General features: G+C 39.4%; 1 protein-coding gene and 1 pseudogene across 1 annotated transcript; one reads left to right on the top strand and one right to left on the bottom strand.

The window, feature by feature from the left end:
• Window positions 1–3712: 3712 nt before the first annotated feature.
• On the bottom strand, window positions 3713–5131 carry LOC116861250 (annotated as a pseudogene).
• Window positions 5132–9074: 3943 nt separating this feature from the next.
• On the top strand, window positions 9075–10225 carry LOC116861291 (olfactory receptor 2W1-like). Its single transcript, XM_032847841.1, has 2 exons — window positions 9075–9199; window positions 9418–10225. The coding sequence occupies exons 1-2, from the start codon at window positions 9075–9077 to the stop codon at window positions 10223–10225; spliced, it is 933 nt and encodes a 310-aa protein (XP_032703732.1).
• The last annotated feature ends 560 nt before the right edge of the window (window positions 10226–10785 follow it).

Raw genomic sequence — 10785 nt, 5'->3', positions numbered from 1 at the left:
CAGCAAATATCATCCTCAATGGGAAAAAGCTTGCAGCCTTCCCGTTGAGATCAGGAACACGACAAGGATGCCCATTCTCACCACTCTTGTTCAACATGGTACTAGAAGTCCTAGCAACAGCAATCAGACAACAAAGAGAAATAAAAGGTATCCAAATTGGCAATGAAGAAGTCAAACTCTCTCTCTTCACAGATGACATGATACTTTATATGGAAAACCCGAAAGACTCCACCCCCAAACTACTAGAACTCATACAGCAATTCAGTAATGTGGCAGGATACAAAGTCAATGTACAGAAATCAGTTGCTTTCTTATATACTAACAATGAAAATACAGAAAGGGAAATTAGAGAATTGATTCCATTTACTATAGCACCAAGAACCATAAGATACCTGGGAATAAACCTAACCAAAGAGGTAAAGGTTCTATACTTGAGGAACTACAGTACACTCATGAAAGAAATTGAAGAAGACACAAAAGATGGAAGACCATTTCATGCTCTTGGATCGGAAGAATAAACATTGTTAAAATGTCTATACTGCCTAGGGCAATCTATACTTTTAATGCCATTCCGAAAAAAATTCCACTGTTATTTTTCAAAAAGCTGGAGCAAATAATCCTAAAATTTGAATAGAATCAGAAGAGATCCCGAATTGCTAATGAAATGTTGAGAAACAAAAACAAAACTGAGGGCATCACGTTACCAGATTTCAAGCTTTACTACAAAGTTGTGATCACCAGGACAACATGGTACTGGCATAAAAACAGACACATAGACCAGAGGAACAGAATAGAGAGCCCAGATATGGACCCTCAACTCTATGGGCAAATAAACTTTGACAAAGCAGGAAAAAATATACAGTGGAAAAAAGACAGTCTCTTCAACAAATGGTACTGGGAAAACTGGACAGCTATATGTAGAAGAATGAAACTCGACCATTGTCTTACACCGTACACAAAGATAAACTCGAAATAGATAAAAGACCTCAACGTGAGACAGGAATCCATCAGAATCCTAGAGGAGAACAAAGGTAGTAACCTCTTCGATATCAACCACAGCAACTTCTTTAAGATATATCTCCAAAGGCAAAGGAAACAAAAGCAAAAATGAACTTTTGGGACTTCATCAAGATCAAAAGCTTCTGCACAGCAAAGGAAACAGTCAAGAAAACAAAGAGGCAACCCACAGAATGGGAGAAGATATTCACAAATGACAGTACAGACAAAAGGTTGATATCCAGGATCTACAAAGAACTTCTTTAATTCAACACACACAAAACAGATAATCATGTCAAAAATTGGGCAGAAGACATGAATGGACACTTCTCCAATGAAGACAAACAAATGGCTATCAGACACATGAAAAAATATTCATCATTATTAGCCATCAGGGAGATTCAAATTAAAACCACATTGAGATACCACCTTACACCAGTTAGAGAGGAGAAGGGAGTTGGGGGAAATTGGAAGGGGAGGTGAATCATGAGTGACTATGGACTCTGAAAAACAATCTGAGGGGTTTGAAGCGGCGGGGGGTGGGAGGTTGGGGGATCCAGGTGGTGGGTATTGGAGAGGGCACGGATTGCATGGAGCACTGGGTGTGGTACAAAAACAAGGAATACTGTTATGCTGAAAAAAAAATTTAAAAAAAAGAATGGCTAAAATTAGCCAGACAGGAAACAACGTGTTTTGGAGGGGATGTGGAGAAAGGGGAACTTTCTTACACTGTTGGTGGGAATGCAAGTGGGTGCAGCCACTTTGGAAAACAGTGTGGAGATTCCTCAAGAAATTAAAAATAGAGCTTCCCTATGACCCTGCAATTGCACTGCTGGGTATTTACCCCAAAGATATAGATGTAGTTAAAAGAAGGGCCATCTGTACCCCAATGTTTATAGCAGCAATAGCCACGGTCGCCAAACTTTGGAAAGAACCAAGATGCCCTTCAACAGACGAATGGATAAGGAAGATGTGGTCCATATACACTAGGGAGCATTATGCCTCCATCAGAAAGGATGAATACCCAACTTTTGTAGCAACATGGATGGGAATGGAAGAGATTATGCCGAGTGAAACAAGTCAAGCAGAGAGAGTCAACCATCATATGGTTTCACTTGTGGAGCATAACAAATAACATGGAGGACAAAGGGAGATGGAGAGGTGATGGGCGTTGAGGGAAATTGGAAGGGGAGATAAACCATGAGAGAGTATGGACTCTGAAAACCAATCTGAGGGATTTGAATGGGCGGTGGGTGGGAGGTTGGGGGAGCCAGGTGGAGGGTATTACGGAGGGCACTTATTGCATGGAGCACTGTATGTGGTGCATAAACAATTAATTCTGTTACACTGAAAAGAAATAAATAATAATTTTAAAAAGAGAGAGAGAGAGAAGCTTTCCTAAAATAGTTGTTTGTATAACCCTCTGTTTGTATAACCCTCTCTGTCTAAGAATTGTTAATCACCTCTGTGTGCATCAGTCCCCATGGGCTACACCACGTTAACCTTCTAGCCTTTAGAGTCCTACATAAACATTACTTGGAGTGTGCATAGACCAGCAGAGGGCTCTCCTGGTTTAATTGGGCAGAGATCCACCTACAAATGTGTCCAACAGGAATGCATATGAAAAGACTACAAATATCACAACAAAAATACATTTAACAAACCAAATTCACCAACATTTCTACCAGTCCCACGTCTAATTTTCCTTCAACACCCAATTTAAATAGAAAATTCACGGAATCTTAGTTCAGTTGTTGCATTTCAATGCAAATGTGATCATGGTGTTAGTACAAGAAAGTGGGGGCTAATCAGTATTTCATGGACTCAGTAACTTGCCGAACAAGAATCCTGACTATGGGTGAAATGAAGGCTCGTCATCATGGGAACATGGGTATCTTTGGACTACATAAGAACACAACAGCTGTGAATTCTTCCCTCCTGAAACCTATATATGTTCTAATTTTCTTTATCATTTTCTCTCCACGTCATTCTGCACATTCAAATTATATTTAAATATGTTTGCTTCCTTCATCTTACATTTCAAGGAAAAAATTAATTTGTAAATTCATGCTACACTATTAGAAAATGGAGTCCATACTCTGAAAAATGAAAAACCTGTTTCAGTGAAAACATTGCACACCTCTTTTTTAACATGTTTCTTCAGCTTGTGCTCTCTCATTTTTTGTCACATTCACCTTCAGATTAAAATTATAATAATAGTTAAAAGTTGGCCCAAGGCTAAAACCAATATGGAAAATGTTCACAAGCACAGAATGAAAATTCCTATATTTGGTTTCATAACATTAAATTACATGAAGTATAACTCCAGGCTTGACACTTCTGAAAAGGATACCTGGGTTCTTATAGGACCCAGGGCATAAACTGACCTGGTAATGTTTTCTACCTGGTAAACTAACATAAATTTTAGAAACTACATGTATCATGGATGTTTGCTGCCTTCTTTAGTGGGATAGCACACCTAAAGTACTGTGTTCACTTCTCAACTCATAACAAAGGCTTTTTTTTTTTAAGTTAAAAATTCCTTAATTTTTATTCCTAGTACCACTACCACAATTTACATGGCAATTTACCTGGTGCAATGAAAAGGGAAAAAGACAAAGCTACAAAAGATAAAAGACCTCAGGAATGTACGTCTAATTGACAGTACATTGCATTAATCAACAGCTGCACTTTTTGCAAACTGTGGCTGTGACAGTCCTGAACAAGAAGGGTTTCCTGTTTAAGCTGCAGTAACTTTTCTGACTACGGATCATTGTTCCTTCTGTGGCAAAATTTACATTTCCTCTAATGTATTTGGGACAACTACCTCAAAGTAACCTGCAGCTTTCCTGACAACTCCTTGCTCTCTCTCCTACTAAGAACTGTAGCCCTTTTCTTCTGAAAATTTTTTTAGAACCTTCTGCTACCATATCCCTCAATTCCACCACCAGATCCAACCACCACCATAGGGACTGCCCGAGCTTCTTCTACCAAAACTGCCCCCCATCATGGGTCCATAATTTGATTGTTGTAGCCCACTATAGTTTCCAAAATCATTATAGTTCCCACCACCACCAGAGTTACCACCTCCAAAATTTCCTCCTTCATTGTAACCATCATATCCTCCACCACCACCTCCGTATCCACCACCATGGTTTGCATATCATGGTCCACCACCACCATAGCCTCCTCTACTACTATCAACAGGACCATCACCGTAGTTGCCACCATCACCTCCTCCATAACTACCTCTACTGCCACCACCACCACCATAGCCTCCTCTTTCACCAAAGTTTCCACCACAGCCAAAGTTACCATCACCTCTGAAATTTCCTCCATGACCCATGAAGTTGCCAGATACACCTCCAAGACCTCTTTGTGATCCAGCAGACTGCATTTCTTGTTTATTTTTTTAGAATTTTCATTTATTTATTTAACAGAGAGAGAGAGATCACAAGTTGACAGAGGTAGGCAGGGAGAGAGAGGGAAGCAGGCTCCCTGCTGAGCAGAAAGTCCAATGTGGGGCTCGATCCCAGGACCCTGAAATCATGACCTGAGCTGAAGGCAGAGGCTTAACCCACTGAGCCACCCAGGCGTCCCTGAATTTCTTGTTTAGAAAGGGTCTTTTTCACTTCACAATTATGCCCATTAATAGTGTGGTATTTCTGAACAACAATTTTATCAACTGTATCATGATCATCAAAATTTACAAAAGCAAATCCTCTTTTTTCCACTCTGCCTGTCTTCCATAACTATTATGGTTTCAATCTTGCCATATTTTTCAAAGTAGTTTCTCAAACTGCATCCTTCTGTATCTTCTCTAATACCACCAACAAAAATTTTCTTCAGTTAGATGGGCACTAGGCTTTACAGAATCCTCTCTAGAAACAGCTCTCCTTGGTTCTACTACACACCCAACAACCCTGTGTGGTCAGGCACACATTGTTGCATCCACCTCTTCAACACAAGAATAAGTGACAAAACCAAACCCCCTGAACCGTTTTGTTTGGGGGTCTCTCATCACCACACAATCTGTAAGTGTACCCCATTTTTCAAAATGTTCTCTTAAACTATCATCTGTAGTTTCAAAGCTCAAACCACCAATAAACAGTTTTCTCAACTGCTCTGATTCCTTTGGATCTAGGCCCTCCGTTTTGGAACCGGACTCACCTCTTCCAACTTGAGTTCAATATGGGACCAAAAGCCAAAGGCATTTAATAAACCATGGTGAGTCAAAGGGATAGCAAACAGAAAAACATGGTAATTAAACATCATACAGTGTTAGGAAGAGCTGACAACCATCAAACACTTAGTCTAGAAACATAAATCAAAGCACATATTTGATAATAGGCTCTAATATCAAAGGACATATAAAAAAGTGAACTGGGGGAAATTGGAGGGGGAGATGAACCATGAGAGGCTGTGGACTCTGAGAAACAAACTGAGGGTTTTGGAGGGGAGGGGGATGGTGGGGTTAGATGAGCCTGGTGGTGGGTATTAAGGACAGCACATATTGCATGGAGCACTGTGGGGGGTGCCTAAACAATGAATCTTGAAACACTGAAAAAAATAAAAATTTTTTAAAAGGACATATAAGCAAAAGACATATAAACAATTTTTAATGAGCTGAACGAAACAATATTGCCTAGAGAAGCACATATGGGTAATCAAGCTATTAAATACTAAGAGGTGATTATCATAAACACCAGGATAGTGGATACTTTAGGGACAGGGATGGGTAATGATTGGTTGAGGCACAAAGAGAAGCTCTTGGGTACTTACCAAGGTTCTATTTCTTGAGCTGCATGTTAGTTATAATAATATTCACCTTAACTCCTTGAGGCTTTTGTATTTTTCTGTATCTATCTTTCATTGTGCAACAAAACTTTTTTATAAAGAAATAATGATGAACTGACTTATTCCGTGTTATGTCCAGAATAAAGAAAAAGATCCAGTGCTCTGTTAAAGAGGAATCTCTGACTTAACATAAAGAGTAAGTAAAAAGCAAAGATTAAAGGACAGCTATGAAGTTCTGAAAATAGAAGACAGGTGAACATTCTGTGGAAGACCTCCTTTGTCGGACAGAAGGCTGGATCATGTTTTCTGAGTCTATTTCAACTCCAAAATTCTAAGGCCTTTTAATTCCCAAAACTATCTCAATCTTACTTGGTCAAAGAAAGCCCAGTGCATTTTGTAACCAGGGCATGTTAAGAGCTAAGTCCTCTGTCATCTCTTGCCTCTGGTTTATCAGTTCAGTAATACATCGAGCTTGTGGGTGCTTTTGTGTACATGAGCGGCCATACATTCGAAAAGTTATGTAAGTGTAAAATTTTAACCATTCCAAGTTCAGTTCTAGACCATCATAGTGAAATCACCAGCGTGAAAAATGAAGAGAATAAGGAGTGAATAGAATAATAATAATTTGTGGGTAGTTGAATACAATTTTTTTTAAGATTTTATTTATTTATTTGACAGAGATCACAAGTAGGCAGAGAGGCAGGCAGAGACAGAGGAAGGGAAGCAGGTTCCCCGCTGAGCAGAGAGCCTGATCCCAGGGACTTGGGACTCGATCCCAGGACCCCGGGATCATGACCTGAGCCGAAGGCAGAGGCTTTAACCTACTGAGCCACCCAGGAGCCCCAGTTTTTTATTTTTTATTTATATTTAATTAGCCAAGGTATAGTACATCATTAGTTTTTTATACAATCTTCAATGATCCATTACTTGCACATAATACCCAGTGCTCATCACATCACAACCCCTCTTAATGGCCATCTCCCAGTTACACCACGCCCCCACACCCTCCTCTCTTTCCTCGACCCTCAGTTTGTTTCCCTGAGTCAAGAGTTTCATATGCCTTGTTTCCCTCTCTGATTTCTTCCCCTTAGGTGTTCCATCCCTTCCCCTATTGTCCTCTGCACTAATCGTTATGTTCCACATATGAAGGTGAACACAATTTTTACTTTTGAGAATTAAATATAAACAAAACAGAGTTTCTAGTGTTTTTACAAATACTAACCCTCACCACCACCTTTTGAGTAATATTATTATCTTCACTGACCATATAAGGAAGCTGGTGTAAAAAAATTACATAACTAGCCAAGGACACATTACCTCCAAGTAGTGAAGCTGGGATTTGATACCAAGCTCTCAGTCCAGAATCTCTGCACTTAACCACTATGCTCAAGATAGCTGGCATCCACCACATAAAAACTTCACAGTCATTTATTAAATAAAATTCCCATTTTGAGAAAAAATATATCCCTAACCCATACTATTTGGGTAGTACGGTGATAACATACTACTTGGTAATAACAGTTCCTTCTTCATGATTTAACATTTTCATGTTTTAATTCAACTGTTTGTAACAATGATATACAGTAAGTAATTTAACTTATTTCACTGAAACTGCAACAAATAAATTTATTTTTCCTTGGCCCAAACACACATGAATATAAAACACCCTAAATCTGTAGTTGATGGTCAGAAATTATAGGCATAAAGAATTATAAACCAAAATAATAGAAAATATTTATAAACTAATTCAGTCATTAAAACTTCCATATATTTAATGATATGATAATTCAAAAATAGAGAAATACATATATATCTGTCACCTTTCTGTATTCATTTAGAATTGAAATGGAGTTTTACCTATAGAGTTCCAAAGCAACCAGAGGATTGACTCAGATAGTTGGTATATTATATGTGGAAAAACTTCACTGACCGTTATACGAGCTGTTTTTTATCGAGTTACCTACCTTGCTACGTTTGCTGAATGGCCAGGTGAGCAGGAGCTGACACAGGTGATTGCTGCATGTATGTGGTAACCGGAGGATTCTGGAATTACTTCAGATTTTAACTCTGAAACAAATCAGTAAGGCTATTTAAATACTTTATTGGCAGTTGCGAATAATATTCAAAAAAACACAGGGCCTCTGTACATGGCAATGGAAGTTAATAAGAAAGATGAGTTTTCCTAGCACCAAAATGCATGCACAAAATGGGGCAATAGTAGGGAACACCAAAATTGATACAGGAACAGCAGTGTCTACAATGTTCAATAGGAAGGACAACAAGAGGAGGGGGTTGTTGGTGGTGGTGATAATGGATGGAATTAATGCATTTGGAAATGAATATAGAAACTGATCCTGCTACCAAATGGTGGATCTTACTCCAAGAAAATGGATCATTTAACTTTTTATCCCAAATGCCACTCCTTTGAAAAGGGAAATTATCATATGGTTTCACTTATTTGTGGAACATAACAAATAGCATGGAGGACATGGGGAGTTAGGAGAAGGGAATTGGGGGAAATTGGAAGGGGAGGTGAACAATGAGAGACTATGGACTCTGAAAAACAATCTGAAGGGTTTGAAGAGGTGGGGGGTGGGAGGTTGGGGGAACCAGGTGGTGGGTATTAGAGAGGGCACGGATTGCATGGAGCACTGGGTGTGGTACAAAAACAATGAATACTGTTATGCTGAAAATAAATTTTAAAAAAAGATTTAAAAAAAGAACTCAATGAATGTGAAGAATTAATACACTTCTAATTTGAAGTGGATTTATTTTATATTTGTTATAAATTATTAATTTCCCCCTTCATTGGTAGGTAAATAAAATCTATAAGAAAAAAAAAGAAAAGGGAAATTTTTGTCATGATCAAGTGATGCTTATGTCACACATTCAAGAAGGAAAAATATATTGGACACATTTCTCATTTTTCTCAAAATATATCTGAATCTTAAATCATATTATTAATTTCATGGATTCATTACTTAACCAAAACACACAGAACTATAAGTTTCATGGCATAATTAAACCCTTTCAATGATTTACAATTCAGTGTGACCAGGTTTACCATATTATTTTTAAAACCACTCTGGTTATGAGTAAACACAGAGAGGCTTTGGGCAAGGAACACAGGGAGTGTTAACAGAGGTGGTCCAAATGGGAGAGAGCACACAAACAACTGAATTGGTGATACTCATGGCAAACTACATGGCAAGCTATTTCTGCCTAGGGCTGATGCTATTTTGATTACCACAATCTTGTCTCCTAGACTTTCCTAAGGAGCCATGGACACAAACAATGGAAGTTCCACAACAGATTTCATCCTGCTGGGCTTTTCTGACCGACCCCAATTAGAACCCATCATCTCTGGGGTGGTCTTCATCTTCTATATTGTGACTCTGGTAGAAAACACAACCATCATTCTTTTTTTTTTAACACTTTTTTTTTTAATTTATTTATTTGACAGAGAGAGAGACCACAAGTAGACAGAGATGCAGGCAGAGAGAGAGGAGGGAAGCAGGCTCCCCGCCGAGCAGAGAGCCAACGCGGGGCTCGACCCCAGGACCCCGAGATCATGACCCGAGCCGAAGGCAGAGGCTTTAACCTGCTAAGCCACCCAGGTGCCCCCACAACCATCATTCTTGTATCTTACCTAGACACCCAGCTCCATATGCCCATGTATTTCTTCTTATCCAATTTGTCTTTTTTGGATCTCTGCTATATGACAAGCATTATCCCCCAGATGCTGGTAAATCTATGGAGTCTGACAAGGTCTACTACGTATGGAGGGTGTGTGCTCCAATTCTTCTTTGCCCTTGACCTGGGATCTACTGAATGTCTTCTCTTGGCTGTGATGGCCTATGACCGCTATGCTGCTGTCTGTCAACCTCTTCACTACACTGTCATAATGCACCCTCAGCTTTGCCAGAATATGGTGTTCACCGCGTGGTTAGGTGGCTTTTGCAGTTCGTTAATTCTTTGCTCCCTGACTTTGAAATTATCAAGATGTGGGCACCAGGAAGTGGATACCTTCTATTGTGAGATGCCGGCCCTGCTCAAGATGGCCTGTGTCTACTCCAAAGTAATGGAGGTCATTGTCTTTGCTCTCGGGGTGATATTTCTTCTAGTACCTCTATCACTAATTCTCATCTCATATGCAGTAATCACTCAAGCAGTCGTGAGGATCAAGTCAGCAGCAAGGTGGAGTAAGGTCCTTAACACATGTGGTTCCCACCTCACAGTAGTAACTCTGTTTTACGGAACAATCATTTACATGTACATGAGGCCACAGAATAGCAGCTCCCAAGATGAGGGGAAGTTCCTTTCTCTCTTTTACACAATCATCACACCCACCCTTAACCCTCTGATCTACACTTTAAGAAACAAAGATGTAAAGAGTGCAGTAAAGAGAATACTGTGTGTCAAAAAATGGTGAGCCAAGTCATGAATTAGATGGAAGAGAACTAACAAAGTTGAGGGAAATTGGAAGGGGAGGTGAACAATGAGAGACTATGGACTCTGAAAAACAGTCTGAGGGTTTTGAAGGGGCGGGGGGTGGGAGGTTGGGGGATACCCAGGTGGTGGGTATTGGAGAGGGCACGGATTGCATGGAGCACTGGGTGTGGTGCAAAAACAAATGAATACTGTTACGCTGAAAATAAATAAAAAATATATATATATTGACCTTTACCAACAGAATATTAATCAACTCATTTATGCAAAGAGTATTTATTGGATGTTTACCATGTGCTAAGAATAATAATAAGTACTGACTTTTTAAAATATTTTTAAAGTTTTAAAAAAAATCATTATTGAATATTAGGTACTGACTTTCTAAATAAGTAGGAACTAGACAGAAATTATGAGAGAAGGGAGTTGAGGGAAATTGGAGGGGGAGGTGAACCATGAGAGACTATGGACTCTGAAAAACAGTCTGAGGGTTATGAAGGGGCGGGGGGTGGGAGGTTGGGGGAGCCTGGTGGTGGGTATTATGGA

The sequence above is a fragment of the Lontra canadensis genome, unplaced genomic scaffold, assembly GCF_010015895.1.
Source record: "Lontra canadensis isolate GAN:19392208 unplaced genomic scaffold, GSC_riverotter_1.0 scaffold194, whole genome shotgun sequence".
NCBI classification, from domain to species: Eukaryota; Metazoa; Chordata; class Mammalia; order Carnivora; family Mustelidae; genus Lontra; species Lontra canadensis.
The sequence above is the reverse complement of the archived record's forward strand: the minus strand, read 5'-3'. Positions and strand labels throughout refer to the sequence as shown.